General features: G+C 42.2%; 1 protein-coding gene across 9 annotated transcripts in view; it reads left to right on the top strand.

Moving 5' to 3' along the window:
• PIP5K1A (phosphatidylinositol-4-phosphate 5-kinase type 1 alpha) overlaps nt 1-19,669 on the top strand; it is a 39,721-nt gene extending 20,052 nt beyond the window's left edge. For 7 of the 9 annotated variants that reach the window (XM_061407028.1, XM_061407020.1, XM_061407070.1 and 4 more), the window contains 13 exons: nt 2,182-2,262; nt 4,756-4,886; nt 5,304-5,421; nt 5,603-5,755; nt 7,812-8,111; nt 10,380-10,585; nt 12,112-12,195; nt 13,009-13,057; nt 13,256-13,340; nt 14,479-14,625; nt 14,826-14,955; nt 17,668-17,716; nt 18,037-19,669. In XM_061407028.1, coding sequence (XP_061263012.1) covers nt 2,182-2,262; nt 4,756-4,886; nt 5,304-5,421; nt 5,603-5,755; nt 7,812-8,111; nt 10,380-10,585; nt 12,112-12,195; nt 13,009-13,057; nt 13,256-13,340; nt 14,479-14,625; nt 14,826-14,955; nt 17,668-17,716; nt 18,037-18,039 — 1,536 coding nt within the window. In that variant the 3' untranslated portion in view covers nt 18,040-19,669. The remainder of the gene's footprint in view (nt 1-2,181; nt 2,263-4,755; nt 4,887-5,303; nt 5,422-5,602; nt 5,756-7,811; nt 8,112-10,379; nt 10,586-12,111; nt 12,196-13,008; nt 13,058-13,255; nt 13,341-14,478; nt 14,626-14,825; nt 14,956-17,667; nt 17,717-18,036) is intronic. The other 2 variants (XM_061407087.1, XM_061407077.1) reach the window with 1 other exon arrangement.
• The last annotated feature ends 1,898 nt before the right edge of the window (nt 19,670-21,567 follow it).

Genomic DNA, 21,567 nt, shown 5'->3' with positions numbered 1-21,567 from the left:
TTCATGACTTCCTACTTTTGCATTCCAGTCCCTTATAATGAAAAGGACATCTTTTTTGGGTGTTAGTTCTAAAAGGTCTTGTAGGTCTTCATAGAACCATTCAACTTCAGCTTCTTCAGCATTACTGGTTGGGGCATAGACTTGAATTACTGAGATATTGAATGGTTTGCCTTGGAAACGAACAGAGATCATTCTGTCATTTTTTATATTGCATCTAAGTACTGCATTTCGGACTCTTATGTCGACTATGATGGCTACTTCATTTCTTCTAAGGGATTCCTGCCTGCAGTAGTAGATATAATGGTCATCTGAGTTAAATTCACCCATTCCAGTCCATCTTAGTTCGTTGATTCCTAGAATGGCAACGTTCACTCTTGCCATCTCTTGTTTGACCACTTCCAATTTCCCTTGATTCATGGACCTAACATTCCAGGTTCCTATGCAGTATTGCTCTTTACAGCATCAGACCTTGCTTCTATCACCAGTCACATCCACAACTGGGTGTTGTTTTTGCTTTGGCTCTATCCCTTCATTCTTTCTGGAGTTATTTCTCCACTGATCTCCAGTAGCATATTTTGGGCACCTAGCGACCTGGGGAGTTCATCTTTCAGTGTCCTATCTTTTTGCCTTTTCATACTGTTCATGTATGTGGTGTACCAAAATGTAAATAATGTATCTAAGTAGATATTCTTATTTAATCCTGCAAAGAACCTCTATTAGGGTAGCTATCGTTGTTATCCATGTTTTATAGATGAAGAAAGTGAGGATTAGTGGTCCTTTAGCTTGCCCTAGGTCTCATAATTAATAATGTGGCATTAAGAAGGTTAGGATTCAAAGCCAGTCTGACACTAAAATTCACTCTATTGTTTTGTTGTAAATACCTCCTGATCGCATAGCTTCAGTGAATATGGCAAACTTATTTGAACCATACTGAAGCTGTTGATTTCCTGTATTTCTTTTTTGTGCAGAGTATGTTATATTTGTTTAATTTTCTTCTCATGATATGTTTCCCAACTCTCTATTTACTTCTTGCATCTCTCCTGGGGTTTGTGACGGGGCGGAATGTGGACCCTTTTGGCATAGGATTTTAGGCTTTTCTCTTAGAACATCTTCCGGGGTCTGTCAGGTTATTTATTGAGGGTTTTCTCCACTAAGGGCCTTAGTAAGAATAGTAGAACTTAAATATCAGGTCCTAAAACGGTAACTGTTATTTCCAATAGTCTTTTTGCCTTTTGGCTTTATTAACTGAATGAATATTGGCATCATGAAGAATTCTTTCATGTCTATTGTGCTGGCATCTTGGCTGTGGAGAATAGCCTTCTAGTTTCTACTCCACTGGTTTTATTTCTTCCTTTTTTCCGAGGCTGTCATGTGAGTAGAAAACAAAGCCATGTCATATTCTCAGGAATCTCTTTGAGGCAGGGAGGCCCTTTTCTTAGAGAATTTGTCTCATTACCTCAACCTTTTAATAGCTGGACTCAAAGTACTTGTATTTGCCAGTGGCTAGTTCATTTCTGCTAGTGAAGTCAGTTTGAGCAAATAGTATTCAGGTTGGGTTGAAAGTTAGAGGAGGAGTAATTTTGAAAGGAATCTGGGTCTGTGAAGCTCTATTTCTGTCTTGCTTTTTTGTACTGGGGGGCTCTCCTTTTTCCTGGGGGTGCTATTAATATCTCCTACTTCCCCTGTTTCTGCTTTTCTTCAATGATAATCATTTTAATTTTTGTTGTCATTTTTCTGAGGACCACAGGTGAAATATGTGTCCTTTGGAGTGCTTTTAGTCAGTTGTAATTCTTTGGGTTTCCCTGGTGGCTCAGAGGTTAAAGTGTCTGCCTGCAATGCGGGAGACCTGGGTTTGATCCCTGGGTCGGGAAGATACCCTGGAGAAGGAAATGGTAACCCACTCCAGTATTCTTGCCTGGAAAATCCAATGGACGGAGGAGCCTGGTGGGCTACAGTCCATGGGGTCACATAGAGTTGGACACGACTGAGCAAGCGACTTAATTCTTTGGGTAGCAGCACTGTAACTTTGTGTTTGCATGGGGTAGATCTTCTGAAGATTTTATAAAATGTTCTTGATCCTGAAAAGGGTATGTTCAGTGTTTTATTTTGATGTACCATCATGGTAGCAGTTTGATGTGTTATGTGGAAATTATATACTAATGTTGACTCTTCTTTTTATAGGTGCCTTATTCCTCTGGCATGTCCATGAAGAAAATAGGTCACCGAGGTGTTGATTCCTCAGGAGAGACAACATATAAAAAGGTGCGTCTGAGTGCAACCCTTTCATCTTATTCCAGGAAGGGCTAGTTTTGTCTCTTTGATTATATTCTCCACATTCTATCCCATTTCTTGATACCCTAAACCTTTGCACAATAGCCATCATATGACTTGAATTTTAGAATTTACATCACAAAGGGTGAATTATCTAACCACCTGTATATGTGTTTAAATAAGAATGTTCTTAATGGACAAATCTGATGTTAGATGAATTTTTACTGAGCTGAAGCAATGGTGTTTCCCTGTTAAGATATAAACATGTAATGGCAACCCACTTCAGCATTCTTGCCTGGCAAATCCCTTGGACTGGCAAATCCCCAGTCTGTGGGGTCACAAAGAGTCGGACACAACTTGGTAACTAAACAAACAAATAACAATAAGCCCTCAAGGCCATTTTAACCTAGCTTTGGGGAACCATGTGTTTTGAAGTTTTTCTGTCTTTACTCTGGTGCTGGGTGTACATAAAGTAAAGGCTGGATCCAGTTCAGCCTGGTGATACAGACAGCAGGTCAAATGTGTTTCTTTTCTTCTTTGTGTGTCCTTTTTTTTTTTAGTATTTATTTGGTTTTGGCTGTGTGAGTCTTTGTTGCTTTGTGGACTTCTCTCTGGTTGTGGTGAGCAGGGGCTGCTGTCTAGTTGTGGTGTGTGGATTTCTCATTGGGATGGCTTCTCTTGTTACAGAGCACGTGCTCTATAGAGCTCACAGGCTTCAGTCACTGCCGCATTGGCTCAGGAGTTGTGGTTCTTGGGCTCCAGAGCACAGGCTCAATAGTTTGGCGCACAGGCTTAGCCACTACATGGCATGTGGGATCCTCCTGGACCAGGGATCAAACCAGCGTCCCCTTCATTGGCAGGCAGATTATTTATCAATGAGCCGCAAGGGAAGCTCCTGGGTTTTGTTTTTTTAAGATTATAGTTTCAGTTGGTGAATAGAGCCTAGAGCACCTGATTTTGAGCTAGAGATAGGAAATGGATTGAAAAGATAGTAGTAATAACCAAGAAGAGAAAATTGAACTGGTGAAGGGAAAACAGAAGAGAAGCGTCCTGGGGTGATCCAGTTCTTCAGGTCTGGACTAATCGGAGATGCTTAGGTTTCCTAGGGTAGAGTGTTAAACCCCTGTATGGCACCTGTACTTTGTCTGGCCCATGTCAATTTTCTTGTATCTGTTTTCTGTCTTACTGCATTGTCTGAAGTGATAGAGGTGGACTCACTCATTCTCCTTCAGGGACATGACTCTCCCCAGGAATGGGCTCTGAGGCCTGTGTCAATTCAACAGACATTTATTGAGCTCACTTTATGCGCTGAACACTGAGACAAAAAGCTGAGTTTCTAGTCTAAGAGAGGCAAGCACTTAAAAAATTAATTATAATTTTAATGCCCCATGAGGACTAAGTAGAAAGGCAAGTAATACTTGGTAAGAGTTGGGGATAAGGGAAATTGCTTAGAACAAAACTGTCCAATAGAACTTTCTACGGTGATTGAAATGTGCTATACTTGTGTTATACAGTGTGGTAGCCACTAATCATACCTGAATGTGTCTAGCAAAACTGAAGAAGTGATTTTTAAATTAAATTAAATTTTAATTAACTTAGAATTAAATAACTGAGTGTGGCTACTAACTACTGTATTAGATAGCACAGATCTAGTTAATATGACATTTTCTCATGACATTGGAATTCTGGATTGCAAGAATGGGGCTCTTATATTTGTATTTTGACCATAGTATGATAATGGGCTTCCCTGGTGGCTCAGATGGTAAAGAGTCCACCTGCAATGCAGGAGACCTGGGTTCAGTCCCTGGGTTGGGAAGATCCCCTGGAGGAGGGCATGGCAGCGTACTCCAGTATTCTTGCCTGGAGAATCCCTATGGACAGAGGAGCCTGGAGGGCTACAGTACATGGGGTCACAAAGAGTCGGACACAAATGAGCAAGTAAGCACACCACATGATAATTTTAAAGCTAAATACTTCTCTGAGAAATAATCTTAATCTTTCAGGCTTTTTAGTAGCTTTTTTTGGCCACTCTATTGGCCTTGGGATATCACTCAGGCCTGGTCTTAGAGGACTGAGCTTCAGTCAGTCAGAATATCATTTAATTTTAGTTACATTCTGTATCTGATTAATAAAATGTTTGGAGGACTTTGTATGCTCCGGGGCAGGAACCTTTGGAGTGAGACCTAAGATTGTTCTCCCATTTCGGTGTATCTTCCAGATGTCGGTGTGGGTTAGAGGGAACACTTTGCCTAGTGAAGGCTGGCTCCCATAGTCACACCTTTCCTATTCTGTATCTTCATGCCTCTCCAGTCTTTTCAGGCTTCACTGCTATGTGGAGCCATGAGGATGGGGAAATTGGATTGCCCCAGTTTAGAATGAACCACTGGGAGGGCATTTGCTTTCCATTGTTTCTTCTGGTTCTTCTCTCCTGAGTTTTTATTTCTGTAATCAGATTTAATACTAGAAACTTTCCTCTTGTTTCAGACAACCTCATCAGCCTTAAAAGGTGCCATCCAGTTAGGCATTACTCACACTGTGGGAAGCCTGAGTACCAAACCAGAGCGAGATGTCCTCATGCAAGACTTCTACGTGGTGGAGAGTATCTTCTTCCCGAGGTACAGTAGTTAATTAATGTTCAGAAGAATGTCCTGGGAAACGTGGCTTTTTTATATCAACATTAGGATATTTTAGAGATTCATACCTAATTTAGGCACGCATCCAATCCTTAGCCTGATTTTAATCAGTGTGATGTGGGATATCACAATTTGGACAGCAGATGCTATCCTTTGGATGCTTCTGTGAGCCCTGAAAAGCAATTCAGGGCGTTGGATAGGGGGTAATATGATCCCCTGCTCCATGTCTTAATCCCTGTGTTGCACCTGTGTCCCATTATGTAACTGACTCATCCAGTCCCTTTGGTTCTCTCAGGAGGGATGTATTGACTTGCCTCTGGGTGACTGTCTTCCCAGGGTTGTGGACTCCCTGAATTATAGGGACTGGTAAGTTATGGCTTCTTCTATTTAACCCCACAGTGAAGGGAGCAACCTGACCCCTGCTCATCACTACAATGACTTTCGGTTCAAGACCTACGCACCTGTTGCCTTCCGATACTTTCGGGAGTTATTTGGTATCCGGCCTGATGATTACTTGGTAAGCTTCTGGAACTCAGGACTCTGGGACTCCGGTATCAGAGGAGTACTTCCAAAGGAAGACCTCTTCACATTCTTGCTCTTATTTTTTATTTTAGAATAGAATGGCATCTGTAGTTGGTTTCTGACTGGGGAGGCTGATTGATCTCTGAACCTCTTGCTCTCTTTTCTTTGGGCCCTAGTACTCCCTCTGCAATGAACCACTGATTGAACTCTGCAACTCTGGGGCTAGTGGTTCCCTCTTCTACGTGTCCAGCGATGACGAATTCATCATAAAAACAGTCCAGCACAAAGAGGCGGAGTTTCTACAGAAGCTGCTTCCAGGATACTACATGGTAAGAGGACAAGGAGCACCAACTGCTCGAGCTGCCCATTCCACTCCTGGACAAGGCTGGGGAGGCTGACGTCGGGGGGAAGGCAGTGTCAGCGCTGACTGAGGGATGTAGTTCATCTTTGTGCTTTTGGTCCCATCTCTTTTGTCTCTCTGTGGCTAAAGGGGGTTTTGTTTATCTGTCCTATTTTAAATGTTACCTAGTTTAGATCCTCCTACCCAAAGACAAAAATTCAGTGATGTTTATTCATTTAGAGTATAGTTGATTTACAATGTTGTGTTAGTTTCTGATGTACAGCAAGGTGAGTCAGTTATACATGCACGTGATGTCTACTCTTTTTTTAGATTCTATTCCCATGTATGGGTCATTACAGAGTATTGAACAGAGTTCACTGTTCTGTTCAGTATGTTCTTATTAATTATCTATTCTATTTACAGTAGTGTGTATATGTCAATTTGAGTCTCCCAATTTATGCCCTTCCCTTTCCCTCTGGTAACCACAAGTTTGTTTTCTACATCGATGACTGAACTTCTGTTTTGAAACATGTTCATTTTTATCATTTCTTTATATTCCACTTAAAAGTGTTACATATTTGTCTTTCTCTGACTGACTTCACTCAGTATGACAGTCTCTAGGTCCATCCATGTCACTGCAAATGGCATTATTTCATTCTTTTTTTTTTTTTAATGGCTGAGTAATTGTTCATTGTGGGGCTTCCCAGGTGGCACAGGTGGTAAAAGAATCCTCCTGCCAATGCAGGAGATGTGGGCTTGATCCCTGGGTTGGGAAGACCCCCTGGAGTAGGAAATTGCATCCCACTGCAGTACTCTTGCCTGGAAAATTCCATGGACAGAGGAGCCTAGGAGGCTATAGTCCATGGGGTTGCAAAGAGTTGGACACCACTGAGTGCACACACAGAATAGTCCATTGTACATATGTACCACATCTTTATCGGTTCCTCTGTCAGTGGACATATAAGTTGCTTCCATGTCGTCGCTATTGTAAATAGTGCTGCAATGAATATTGGGGTATGTGTATCCTTTCAAATTATGATTTTCTCTGGATATATGCACAGGATTGATATGACTGGATCATATGGTAACTCTAGTTTTTTAAGGAACCTCCATACTATACTCCATTAGTAGCTGTACCGGTTTACAGTCCCAGCAACAATGTAGGAAGGTTCCTTTTTCTCCACACCCTCTCTGTCACTGTTTGTAGATTTTTTGATGATGGCCATTTTGAACTATGTGAGGTGATACGTCACTGTAGTTTTGATTTGCATTTCTCTAATTAGTGATGTTGAGCATCTTTACATGTGCCTCTTGGCCATCTGTCTTCTTTGGAGAAATGTCTATTTAGATCTTCCACCCATTTTTTGATTGGGTTGTTTTTTTGTTGTTGTTGTTATTGACCTGCTTGAGCTGTTTATATATTTTGGAGATTAACTGCTTGTTGGTTGCTTCATTTGCAAATATTTTCTCCCATTCTGGGGATTTCCTTTTATTTTGTTGATGTTTTCCTTTGCTGTGCAAAATCTTCTAAGTTTATTTGTTTTATTTTTGTTTTTATTCAATGATGATTTTGCTTTTCATTCTTAGTCCAGCTCCTAAATTAGGGAATGAGGTTGGTTACTTCTCTTGATAGTACTATATTCATTTTTACTGATACCTCTTGGAGGTGCTGGAGAAGTTAGGGAACTCTCCTTTGCCTCCCATCATACTCAACAAAAATATGCTATAAAGAAGGCTAAGGGTTACGACTTTTTCAGTGCTGTCTTCCCTTAAACCTCTCTAAAGGAATATATTCATCATATTTGTAGTATCCTGACTGTTTAGTGTATTGGAGGATCTGCTACTTGGCTTGGTGGTGATCCCATTATTGAGATAGATACATTGGGAAATTTTAAAACAATTACATTATGGGCTTCTGGGCAGGCAGATTGTATCTGAAATCCCATGAGCAGACAGAGGAAGGTGGGTGGCAGGTTTTGTCCTTGAGTTTCATTGGAAATCAGCTGACTTGCTCTTCTACTTCTTTTTTACTTTCTTGCCCTCAGAACCTCAACCAAAACCCTCGGACTTTGCTGCCTAAGTTCTATGGACTGTACTGTGTGCAGGCAGGTGGTAAGAATATTCGAATTGTCGTGATGAACAATCTCTTACCACGGTCAGTCAAGATGCATATCAAGTATGACCTCAAGGGCTCAACATACAAAAGGCGAGCTTCCCAAAAAGAGCGAGAGAAACCTCTCCCTACCCTTAAAGACCTGGACTTCTTACAAGACATCCCTGATGGTCTCTTTTTGGATGCTGATATGTACAATGCTCTGTGCAAGACCCTGCAGCGTGACTGTTTGGTAAGTTTGTCATATTTCCTTCTCTCTCAGGCACCAGAAATCTCAGTGACTAAAACAGTTTGGTGGTTCTAAGGCATTTAATCTGTAAGAGATGGGACTCTATATAAAGTATGTGTCAAACTTCATTTACAGTATCTTTTACGTTAGATCATTTATGCCTTTACATTTTTACTTTCTCCCTCTTGGTCTAACTCCCTTCCCTGTCTTTTTTTTTCTGTCTACCTGTCCTGGGCCTCATAATCATATATTCTCCTTATTTCCATACCAACACCATCACTGCTCGGATTTTGATTCTGCCTGACAATTCAAATTTATACCTTGGAAGCTGAGTGCTACTAGAAAAAAATCACACAGCTGTGTATACTGGCATCTCTACAGATTTTTTAATACCATTTAAAAAATTATATATTTGGCTGTACCAGGTCTTAGTTACAGCATGCTAGATCTTCAGTCTTTGTTGCATGCAAGGTCTTTAATTGTGGCATGTGGATCTCCTTCCCTGACCAGGGATCAGACCCAAGCCCCCTGCATTGGGAGCATGGAGTGGTAGCCACTGGGCCATCAGGGAAGTTCCTCTATAGATTTATGATATCCAGTTCCACTTGGGCCGTCAGTGTTACTCATTAATGCATTTCATGTTTCTCTCAGAGATGCCAAGTGATTGGTATTCTCTTCAAACAATTTTGTAACTCCCATCCCCCCAGCCTTGTTTCTCAACAAGCTACCTCAACTTATGTAGCATTCCTTTGTCCTGCCCCCATATTCAACTTAAAGTTTAGGAGAATTTTTTTCAGTGTCTTCATGTAATGATGCCTTCCTTTCTCCTTTGCCTTTCTCTTCTCTTGCCTGCCTTCTTGCCTCTATGTCCTGGCTTCTGCTCTCACACTTCCAGTTGAATTGCTCTCTCCAGTGACCACCTGGATGCCAAGTAGAGTACTTCAGTTGATTGTTTCCACTTTCTTAACATCTTTTGGGTTTTGTGATATCTTTCTCTTGTTTTTCCACATCTTTTTTATTTTTGCAAGCTGCTTTTGTAGGATTCTTATCTGCTCAGTCCATAGTGTTATCATCCTTGCTTTCCTTTGCTTACTCAGCGTCTTCTTCCAGGATAATGCCCATTTTAGTTTGACTTTCTTGGTTGTGAGGACTGGAGACTTACTGGAGCAGAGAGGTTTTGTAAATTACACATTAAGAATCAGTCCTGTATTCTCTTTATCCTTTACCCACCTATCAAAACAGCCTTGGGTGAACTGTAGCACCAAAGTGAGCTACTGGAACTGGTGGAAGTATACCAGGTTGAGAACTGGAGAAACAGTCCACACTTTTTAATATGGCTCATCAGGCCTGGCATTGTCTGCCCCTCCCATCCTCTCTCATATGCCAAACACCTACACTTTGCCTCACCAGACTCAATGGATGTGAATTTGAGCAAATTCCAGGAGATAATTAAGGACAGGGAAGCCTGGCATGCTGTAGTCCATGGGGTCACAGAGTCGGACATGACTTGGTGACTAAACACCACCACCAGATTATACCCATCTGCTCGTGGCCTGCTGTTTCATGCCTCCAGGTTTTGGCATTATTGCATTATTCTTTCCTTCCTTTGTTTACATGCACTTATTTTCTTTCTAATCTGTCCCTCATAAACCTATTTATATACCTCCTGATCTCCTCTGTAGTATTCGTCAACCATGTATGCACTTCCATTATTACACATACTAGACTATGTTGTATTTATTTTTATGTTTGTTTCCCTTACTAAATTATGATATCCATGAGGACAGATGGTCTCTTAAGTGTCTATATCCATACAAGCAGGCACAGAGCCTACCTACAGATGGTGAGGCTTCAGCAAATATTAAACCGAGTTGCAGCTGGCCACATAAGGTCTTGCCACAGATCTGCACTGTCACAAAATATGCTTTTACTTGACCCTCCTGTGGATTTTTTTTTGAGCTCAGATACGTATTCTTTCATTGAGTATATAATGTTCTTTTCATGAAGAGACACAAGGAAAGAACAAACAAAGAAGGTCTTGTGGGCTAGGCTGTGGTCTAATTTGTATTTACTCTGGTGAAGGAAAGCTGAAGGAGTATCAGTGATGGGAGAGCAGAGAAGGTCAATGTACTGTTCTCCAAGGAGTAGGAGGAGCAAAGGATAATCCTGTGGTTAGCTCTGGAGGGGGACTCCAGTAGTTAGACCTGTAAGATCCTGAAAAAAGATTCTCATGCCTCCCAAGGTTCAGATCATGTTTTTTCCTTCCATTAGGTTCTGCAGAGCTTCAAGATAATGGACTATAGCCTCCTGGTGTCAATCCATAACATAGATCACGCACAACGAGAGCCTTTAGGCAGTGAAGCACAATATTCAGCTGACACTCGCAGACCAGCCCCGCAAAAGGCTCTCTATTCCACAGCCATGGAATCTATCCAGGGCGAGGCTCGACGAGGTGGCACCATGGAGACCGATGACCAGTGAGTGGACTTGGGCACCAGGAAGGAATGTGTAGGCTCAAAGCATTTTTTTCTGGAGAGGGGTACACAGCTTCTGAGAAGGAGTAGGCTTTATTCAGCAGTGAAGTCAACATTAATACTTGAAGAACTATAGAGTGAGCGTTCCTAAGAATGTAAAAGGAAAGGAAGATTCTTGGGACTTCCCTGGTGGTCCAGTGGCTAAGACTGTATGCTCCCAATGCAGGGGCCCTGGGTTTGATCCCTGGTCAGGGAACTTGATCCCACATGCCACAGCTAAGACCCAGTGCAGCCAGATAATTAAATAAAAACTTTAAAAAAAAAAAAAAAGGAAGATTCTTAAATTTGGGATTTGTAAACCTGGAAGGAGTGCCATTCAAAATTAAGAGACTCTTAAAAAATGTGGCTCAGAGTCTTAGATATTATAAAGAGTTCTAAGACTTCTTTATAAGAAGTCTTATTATAAGAAGCAAATTATAAGAACTTCATCAAAAACCATTTATTACAGACTTTTTTTATGGAAGATGTCTTTGTTACATTCATGGATCAAAGAAGTAGTTACTGAAGTATCGAATGTCTTTCAGGTGGTTTCATTTAAAAAGTATTCTTTATCATGATTCTCAAGAACCAGCTCAGCTGGTAAAGAATCTGCCTGCAATGCAGGAGACCCCACTTTGATTCCTAGGTTGGGAAGATCCCCTGGAGAAGGGGTAGGCTACCCACTCTAGTATTCTGGGGCTTCCATAGTGGCTCAGTTGGTAAAGAATCCGCCTGCAATGCAGGAAATCTGGTTTCGATCCTTGGATTGGGAAGATCCCCTGGAGAAGGGAAAGGCTACCCACTCCAGTATTCTGGCCTTGAGAATTCCATGGACAAAGCAGCCTGGCAGGCTGCAGTTTGTGGGGTCACAGAGTCAGACAGGACTGAGCGACTTTCAATACTTTATGGAAGGCATCTTTGTTACATTCATGGACCAAAGAAGTGGTCCATTTGATACTGAAGTATCAAATGTCTTTTGGGTGGTTTCATTTAAAGTATTCTTTATCATGATTCTCAAGAAGAGTGTCTTAGTGGGCATAAATTAAAGTCCTAGGGAGGAATTTGCTGGCGGTCCAGTGGTTAGGCCTCTGCTTCACTGTTGAGGGCCTGGGTTTGATTTCTGATCAGGGAACTAAAATCCCACAAGACACATGGCAGGGCAAAAAAAGAGAGAGTAGTAAGAAAGTTTAGAGTTAATTGGGAGAGTATTCCTAAAATTGCTGAGTAGGGGGCGAATTTTAGATTCTTTTTGGTGAAATTGGGGTGGGAGAGGCAGGCAAGTGAAATTTGGAGAGCAAGAAATTGTATATAATATATACTCCAAAGTGGCTGGGGTTGGGTGAAGGCTCTCACTCTTCCTGTTTGTGGAAGATGGGACAGTTGTGTTTAGGTCTCAGTTACAGCTCTTGGTTGGGTTTGAATTTAAAAAGCAGAAGCTCCTGCCTGCTAGCCAGAAGATATTGTTACTCTTTCTTTCTTGTCTTCCCCAGTATGGGTGGCATCCCGGCCCGGAATAGTAAAGGGGAAAGGCTGCTGCTTTATATCGGGATCATTGACATTCTGCAGTCTTACAGGTGAGAAACATATCAATCCCAGGGTCAGAGTGGATGTAGACTTACTCACCTTGCTCTTTTAGATGGGTTTGTCACCAAATTCTTCCTGAAGCAAGAACAGTAAGTTGCAGTCTGGCTGCTTGCCTCACTGGGTTTCAAATGGTGATTTATTTCCTTGGTTATGCCTGTCTCTTGACTTCCTTACCCACCATCTCTCGCAAACATAGCATACACCTTTGTGGAAAGCTGAGTCAGTCCTCAGAAGCAGGGTGGAATACGCCATCCTGCTGGCTCTTTGTGGAAAACCTGTGAGATGAGTCATACTCCACATTGGGATACAATTGGAAACACATTCCTCTTTTCCATGGAAGAAAAACAAAGGGATTACTATTCTGTGAAAAGTATTAGCCTGTGGGACTAAAGCAGTGGATGGTAGTGAGGGAAGAGCTGGAAATGTTAGACCCCAGTTTTGCTCCTGTAAGATTTAAGACACTAGTGAGGACTGGACAGTATTTGACCTCCCTTCAGGTTTGCCTGTCTGTCCCTACAGTTCCCGTTTTACAATAAATATTCTTGTCCCTGACTTGCCAGGATGTATTAAGTATCCTTTTCCAGTGGGAGGATAGTTGACTTACTCTAAAAACAGCTTTAATCTCCATGCTGAATAAGCACTACCCTGTCTGTTCTTTGAAAAACTATAGCATAATAGTGGGAGTGCTTTCCTGGCTTCTGTCTTTTCAAGTTTTTCTACTGTGATTGCTCAAGTCTTTAAAATACAGTCTACAAGGTCATTCATTTAATGTGAATTCATGGTGTATACATTTTTCTTGACAGGTTTATTAAGAAGTTGGAGCATTCTTGGAAAGCTCTGGTACATGATGGGGTGAGTAGCAGTCAGCTAGAGGCGCTCCTCTTTCTGTCTCTCTCACTTCTGAGTTGCCCTCTCAGTTTCCTCTTATTTCATTTGTGGGTTTTACCTTTTTGCTAGGGTCTCAGCCTAGGGAAAAATGGCTTTTGGACTAGCGATTCTCTTGCTGGGCCTCCCCTTCTCTTAACTCCAGCCATCTTGTTTCCTCTGCAGGACACCGTATCAGTGCATCGCCCCAGCTTCTACGCTGAACGGTTCCAGCGTTTCATGTGCACTACAGTTTTTAAGAAGATCCCCTGTAAGTGGCTTCTGCCAGATGACCCTCCAATGGCTCTTTTACTTCAGGAGGTGGGGGCAGGACTCCCCTGTCAGGGAACTGCCAAAGCCAGAGACTTCTCCTCCTCTACCCACATCCCGTGAGAGCTGCTGCCCATCCTTATGTCAGTCCCTCTGCCCCAGTCATTACCAAGTTGCTGCTTTCCCCCCTGGCAATCCCTACAGGTGTCGTGGAGGTGAGGGGCATTTCTGAGAAACTGATGGGATTGTAAAAATACTTAATTGTGGGTGTAGGATCCATGGCACAGGCTGAGGTAGGCAAAGCCAGACTTCTGTGGACAGAGATAGGCAAGAATATTACTGTATCCCCAAGGCCATGGAGTTCTCAAATTAGGATCAGAAGGTTGGAGAAGCATTTACTCATGTCTGCTTAGCAGGTATTAGTCAGCTAGAGGCTCTCTTTCTCTCTCTCTCACTTCTGATTTGCCCCCTCAGTTTCCTCTTACCTTATTTCATTTGTGGGTTTTACCTTTTGCTAGGGCCTCAGCCTAGGGAAGGGAGTTGGAAAGTGCCAATGTTCTTCTTTCCAAACCTTCCATGCTACTGCCACTGGCAAATTCCAGCTCCTTCCTATCTCCCTCTCCTTCCTATCTCCATCTCCTCATCATAGCCATTAGTGATCCCTCAGTGAGGCAAAGAGGACCTATGCATGCCAAAGAGTCTTAACATAGAATAATCTTTTCAGAGTCTTTTTAAAATGATACATAAATAAGTGTAAAGTATCATCATGGTGCTCTGTGTGTCAAGTTCTACAAGGATATAGAGTGTCTGATTTAACTGAAGGCTACTATTGAAAAGGAATTACGGATTAGGAGACATGTCATCTGGGAGAAGCAAAGCCATCAAGGTTGTAGGAGGGGAGAAATACACATCCCCTTTCCTCTGGGTTCTCTGCTGTCTTTTCCAAAGTGACGTGAACTGAGATGCCCCCTCCTCTGATAAGCAGTTCATAGAGCCCATCTTTGTTGACGTTAACCATTTTTCCTGCTTTGCAGAAGAACAACCTTGGGTTTTTGTTGGGACACTAGCAAGTTGTATTTATGTCTTGGTGACTGTTTCTGAGGTAGGTGCTAAGTAGGCTTTCTCTTTCCCTTTTGAAGTGAAGTCCTCTCCTTCCAAAAAGTTTCGGTCTGGCTCATCTTTCTCTCGGCGAGCAGGCCCCAGCGGCAACTCCTGCGTAACTTACCAGCCATCGGTCTCTGGGGAACACAAGGCACAAGTGACAACAAAGGCGGAAGTGGAGCCAGGTCAGCGCCAGGGTTGGAGTCCCCGTGTGACGGGTGCTCCCTCCCTTCCTTCTGAGCCCTCATCTTTTTCTGCTTAGGACCTCTGTTCCCTATTCCTGTTCACGAAAAGCCAAGTTGCTACATATTTTTTCCTATATTTCCCCCACCCCATTTTCTCTTCTTTTTGATTTATTGATTTTCTTCCTCTTTCTTTTTTCCAGGCGTCCACTTGGGTCGTCCTGATGTTTTACCTCAGACTCCACCTTTGGAGAAAATCAGTGAGGTCTCGACTATTCCTGACCCCTATTTCTCACCTGTAGTTGGAGAGACTTTGCAAACGCTAACTACAAGGTTGGTTCCTTGGCCTCTTTCTCCATGTAATCTTCTCATCTCTCTCTCCAGGTCTTTGAGAACTTCCATAATTCTGTTGGTTTGTTTTTTTTGTTCCCCAGATTTTATTGTCTTTTGCTCTTCACTATATTTTTGCATGTTCATCTTCCTAAGAGCTCATCTTTAGTGATTTGGAAAAGTGTATCAACATCTCTGTATTTTTAGGGGGTGGTGGGAAACCCTTATGTACAAACTTCTGATATTCAATCAGAAGATCTTAATTAATGCTTCATTTCCTGATGACTTAAGTGAGAATTCTTAGCTTAGGATTTAAGGTTGGGAGGATTCCTAGGCACTAAAGACAGTGAATAATCAGCTTTTCAAAAGGATCCATTATATGGATTGTGAGTTTGTTTTGTTTTTGGTGTGTTGATCATCTATTACATCGTAATGTATTACCCCAAAACTTAGTGACTTAAAACAACAAACATATATCATGGTTTCTATGAGTCAGAAATCCAGGTGCAGTGTAACTGGGTTCTTGGCTCAAGGTTTTTCATGACATGATAGTCACACGTTGGCCAGGGCTAGGCTCATCTTAAGGCTCAGCTGAGAGGCTTCACTTCATATTTATGTGCTCTTTGACAGGATTCAGTTTCCGGTGAGTTGCTGGACTGAGGGCCTTAGTTCCTTGCTGGCTATTTTCTGGGGGCCTGCCTAAGTTCTTGGCCACATGAGCCTTTCCAGAGGATAACTCAGAATATGGCAGCCAGCTTCACTTAGCATAGGCAAGTGAGAGCTCATGTACCTAAGCATGTATCAGGAAGTACGGATCACTTTAGACCTGTGAAACTAATAAAAGAGACAGGCTGTCTTCCCACACACCAGCATACTGTGATGAGACAAACAAGAGAGAACTTCTTTACACATTCCTGCATGAAAAAGGGAGAACAGGAAGCACAGAGGAGCCTAAAATCCAGCAAATGCTGGAGTTTTATCACGTCTCAAAGCATGAGAATAATTCATGACTTTTGGCTTTACCTTTTAGACTCTTGGTTTTGCCTTCTGAGTCTTCATGAAAACTAGAATGTGCTGAGTCATTTTCTCAGCCTACTTGGCAGAATTTTGAGGATCCACTGGTTTCTTCATTGTGTACTATTTCTGTCTTTTTTAGTCCAAGCAGGACAGTGTGTCTGTTGGTATAATGCCCTCAGAGATTTTGTGGGGTTCCTATGAATCTCATTGGAATTTACTGTTAGACCAAAGCCATACCCACAAATACCTTCTTGATAAGCTCTATGCTTCTTAGAGATCCTGTTCAACTTGAGAGGATCTGAGAGACATACCCTTAATCTTTTGAATGTCGTTTCATATAACTGAATAGTACTCTGAGTTCTTAACAGATGTTTTATAGTCATACCCGTGGCTTCATCTGTAGACCACATTTTCCTAGCAGTGCCTTAGATTTTATCCATTTCTTAATTTTAGCATTATTTGCTATCTAGAGAGGCTCAGAATTTTCAAAACCTTCCAGTCTTGGCTTCTTTTGTTTCCTAGTCCTTCCAGTCATTTATTTTTCTCCTCTCATATTTTACTGTAAGCATTAAGAAGAAACCAGGTAGCACCTTCAGCACTTAATTTAGAGATCTCCTTAGCTAGGTCACCTAGTTCATTAGGCACGTATTCTACTTCCTACATAAGTACAGATGACATTGTCCCTACACTTTGTTCCACTACATTGCAAAGATCCCCTTTCCTTCAATTTCCAATAAGATTTTTCTCACTTCCCTTTAAGCCCTTACTGGCAAACCCCTTACAGTCCAGAATTCTTCAGGACACTTTTAAAACTTTTACTGAAACTATCCTCAAAGCCCATTTTTCTCTTCTAAAGCCACTTCTACATTTTAGATTTTTATTATAGCAGCACTTCATTTCCAGGTACAAAAATCTGTATTACCTATTGTGAGATAAATTGCCCCAAATTTTAGCAGCTAAAAACAACAAATATTGTTATCTCAGATTTTATGTGGCTTAAGAATCTGGGTATGACTTAGGTGGGTGCCCTTGGCTCAGACTCTCAGAAGATTATAGTCAAGCTATTAGCCAGCAGTGTGGTCTCATCTGAAGGCTTGCCCAGGGGGGAGGATCTACTTCCAAACTTATGAGGTTGTTGGCTGGATTCAGTTTCTTGCAGGCTCTTGGTCTAAGGGTTCCTCATTGGCTATTGGCTGGTGTATTCCCTCAGTTCCTTTTCACATGGTCTTCTCCATAATGCGTCTCACAGATTTGCAACAGCTTCCTCAGAGCAAACAAGTTGGAGAGCATGTGCCCAAGAGGAAGCTACATGGCCTCATCTCGGAATTGATTTCCATCACCTGTGGTGCATTCTCTTCGCTAGAAGAGAGTCACTAAGTTCAGGCCACACTCAAGAGGAGAAAATGACACTATGGCGTGACTGTCAGGGAGCAGTGATAGTTGGGTGCCTGCCACACCTGGGGATTGAAAGCAGTAGTAGAGGAGGGTGGTAAGGAAGTATTTTATGGAAGTCAAGAAACTGTTAATTAAAAGAATATGCTTCCAGATCTAGTAACTCCTTAGTCCCTTCTTTCTGAATTCTAAGTTGATTCCCAGTGAAATACAGAGAAGCAGTCTGAGATTTGACCTGAGAGTTCTTTTTCTCATTTATTTACTAATTCTTCTTTCTGCCCCCATTTTTTTCCCCACTCCTGTTAGTTCAACCCTCTTGGAAAAACATGAAGTTCCAGAGTCAGAGTTCATCCATGTAAGTTTCTGGGATGTGGGGGAGGTGGCTGCTTTGAAAGGGTATAAACAGCATTACTGATGGAGTTAGAGCAAGGAAGTAGTTGTCAGGGTTAGGGGGACTGGGTGCCCCCCTTCCCCTAAATCTTACTTTAAAAACTTTTGGTTTTGAGTAGGGGTGGATTTTTTTTTTTTTTTTTTGGTACTGTGTACTTGGAAGCTGAGACTGGATTAGCAGGAAACTCTTTAGGTCTGCCATCTAGGTTGAAATTAACTTGAATTCCTTTGCTGTCCCCTTATCTCATACTCCTCGTCCTTAACTTTATACCCTTTACCTTTCAGTGAGCAAAAGTCCTCAGAAGACTTGGAGCGAGACTCAACCACCTCTGTGATCCCAAGATGTCAGCCCTTGACCCAGCAGTGCTGAGTTTTCTTTTTCTTGGCCATCAAAAAAGGAGTGCAGTGGAAGCTAGGAGAGCTCTCCATCTCCCCCTGAAGAAGAAGAACCTTTCTCCTTTCCGTCCCTTATGAACGGGCATTAGTGCTGGGACAGTTGAGGACAGCAGCATCCTCTCCACTCCCAAGCTGGGTGAAACCAGTTTTCAACTCACCAGCCTTGGCTTCCACAACTGAATGGTTTCAGATCCCCCTTCTTCCTGTTGAAAGTGGGATTGCTGGACTTGGCGATTTTCTTCCCCCCTCATCTACCTTTCATCAGGAGCTGGACTCTTTAATTTCCTCAGGACAGGCTGGCTGGTACATTATCCCTACCTTAACTCTTTCTCTGGAAGAAGACGCCTGTAATCTTCGTAAAGATTTTCTGGGGGGTGTTTAACCTCCCAACCCTCTCCTTTTGTTTCCTTAAAAAAGGAAAAGGAAAATAGCACACAATTTCAAACCAGTTTTCAGATCAAAACTCCAGAAGTATTGGAGAGATGCCTATTCGCAGGGTTCCCTCAGAAGAGCCCTGGTATTTGAGAAACAGAAGGTGGGGACTGCTGTGCTGGGAGCAGCTCCTCTTGAACTCCTCCTCTCTTAGTGAATGTCTTAAGGCTGAAGGAATGGAGAGAGTGGGACACGGGGTCGTCTTTACCCCTCTTGTTAAACAGTGGTGCAGTCTTGGGGCTCACAGGTCAGAACCCTTCCTAGGCAGAACCCTACTCACTGCCAGGCCATAATCATTATTACTCTTCTGCAATTTGAAATGTATTCTGCTTGTTTTTCTAAATATGAAGACTTATCAAATGAATTTTAGATTTCTTCTCCAAAGGAGATGTCTTCCTTGCTCTTCCACCTTTTCCTACAGTGTTCTGCTGTTGGTGGAGCTGAGATGGAGACGGGGTACCTGTCTGTTGAACAGGTAACTGTGAGGCTAGAGAATGTTCTCTCAAGCGCATAGGGAGCCAGCAGATTCTTGCCTTAGTGCAGTCACTGCTGTGCCCCGCGCCCCCCCCGCCTCTCTTCACGCAGAGAACGTGGAAATGGGGGCTGTGTAATCCCTTTTCTCCCTGAGTTCACTATCTGATCCTCCTCCTCGTTGGGGGAAAGGGGTCCTGGTGTGTCTGGCAGATTGTTGATCCCTGTACTGTCCCCTCTCCATCCCACCCTGCCTTGATAGTAGCTTAGTCCACACCCTGAGTAACTGTCTATATTAGACACCCCCAGCCAGTTTCTGGCTGCCTGTCTTTGCTGCCATGTTCTTTTTTACAAGAAGGAAAGAAACAATTCTTGCTATTTTTTTTTTCATAATTTACTATTTATGATGTATTTAAGTGTTTTATTCAGGACAGAGTTCTGTCACGGGTGGGAGGGAATATTTGAGGGAGGCTGGGTCTTAAGGATGGGGATGGGGAGTCGACATTTTTATGAAGTGTCACTATTTGCCTCTACTTTGTATTGTTCAGAAATGGCAAATACAGTATAAAAGCGATAAGTATCTGGTTTTAATGCATTAAACTTTTGTCAGTTATTTAGACTTCTTGCTTCCTCTAGATTCTTTATCATACACCATCTGCTCCACCCTTCTACCCCAGGCTGTTTGTTCATACTGCCCGGAATGAATGCATCCTTTCCAGTTTTCCTCACTCCAGCTTTGGACTAACTCAGGCTGAGAGAAATGATTTCATTCATTACCTTCTGGCCACCTCCTCCATCTTAACAACTTAAACTTGACAAGGAAAAGCTGTGAATGACTAGAAAAGGAATTAATGTTGGTCTGTTGCCTAGGGATTTGGAGATCCAAAGCTCAAAATTTTGCTTGGCTTTAGGAGGAAAAGAGAGGGACAGTAGGAAAAGCAAGCTTAAGATTTGTTGGCCCGAGGATTCTCTCCCTTTCCTTCCCTCAACTTGGCTCCAAGTTTTCTTAAAAAAATATACAGACTGCTTTTCTCAGCTATGTGTTTTTCTAACTTCTGTGAGATTGAGCTTATGATGTTCCTTTCCACACTACTATTCCCTACTTTGTTAAGATCATTCTACAAATTATGCAGCAGCTAATGAGTAAGAACAGTCAGTGCTCTGGGTATTTGAAGGTTAAAAGAAGTAATTGATCTTAAAGGGTTTACAGAGTCCAGAAGAGTACAACATACATGGATACAGAAAGAATACATGAGATGTGATTTCTGAAAGAGTGGTACAGAGCATGAAATAAGAAGATTAGAAGTGGACTTCCCTGGTGGTCCAGTGGTTAAGAATCCCTCTGCCAAAGCAAGGGACATGAGTTCGATCCCTGCTCCTTGAAGATTCCGCATGCCAAGGGGCAACTAAGCCTGTGCTGTAGAACCCACTCACTAGAACTAGAGAAAGCCCATGCACAGCAGGGAAAATCCAGTGCAATCAAAAATAAACACTTTTTTTTTTTTTAAAGAAGGGAAATTAGAGGTTACTGTGGGCCTGAAGTGTTGGGGAAAGTTTCACTTGAGCACAAGTGCCTTAGAAGTATGAGAATGGGCATGAGCGCTTGACAGTCGAGGACAGCAGCATTGTCTCTACTCCCAACAGAATGGCCTGTTGCAGAGAGCAAGGAAGAGACCATGGTGAAAGCAATGGTGGAGGGAGATCTGAGGGAGAATATTGGAATAAGTATGGGTGGAGCCAACACTGGAAACCCTGGCTGCTAAGCTGAGGGATTTTTATTTTAAGCTGTAGTCAGGGAAGTGTAGAATGTTTTTGTCCATAAGTGGGATGTAAAAGAATTCCAAAGCCAATCTGATGATAGTTCTATCACAGCAGATAGAAAAAGTTGACAAGTTAGACGGATAATTTAGGTGTGAAGTAATGTGCATTTAGGATGATGGCAATACCAACTGGAGAGGAGGGAAGAGAATTGAGATGGTAATAAATTTTATGATAGAACAAGTAACTGGAATGAAGGAGGAATTGAGGATTCTCAACGTTTTGAATTTTAAGTCAGAGGCTCAGTCCTCCTTTAGACTGGATAAGAAGACTTTTTCCCAAATAGGAATTAAATCTGAACGTATCTTAGGGGAAAAATGATCCTGCTGGCAGCTCTTAGCTTGTCACTCTTCAACTTACTCAGGCAACTGGGGGTGTACTGGATACCCTCTGGTGGTCAGAGGGTCCCTCTAGTGGTGAGCAGCAGCTACTACTTTACAGCTGTACCCTGCCATCTATATTCACTTGCAAGTAGGGCCTATTCCAAAAATGAGGAAAATCAAACTATAGGATATATAACCTGGAAATCCTAGTCTAATGTTTTACTCTTAAACATGTCAAATTCAGCTAGTCAAAAAAGTTATTTATCACAGATGGAGTCTCATTCTTTAAACAAAGAATTGCTAGTTAAAGTAGATTTCAGATTAAATTGTTCATTCTTTAGCTTTTCAAAGACCCAAAAACAAATCAGTATCTTTT

The sequence above is a fragment of the Bos javanicus genome, chromosome 3 (genome assembly GCF_032452875.1).
Source record: "Bos javanicus breed banteng chromosome 3, ARS-OSU_banteng_1.0, whole genome shotgun sequence".
Lineage (NCBI taxonomy): Eukaryota > Metazoa > Chordata > Mammalia > Artiodactyla > Bovidae > Bos > Bos javanicus.
The sequence above is the reverse complement of the archived record's forward strand: the minus strand, read 5'-3'. Positions and strand labels throughout refer to the sequence as shown.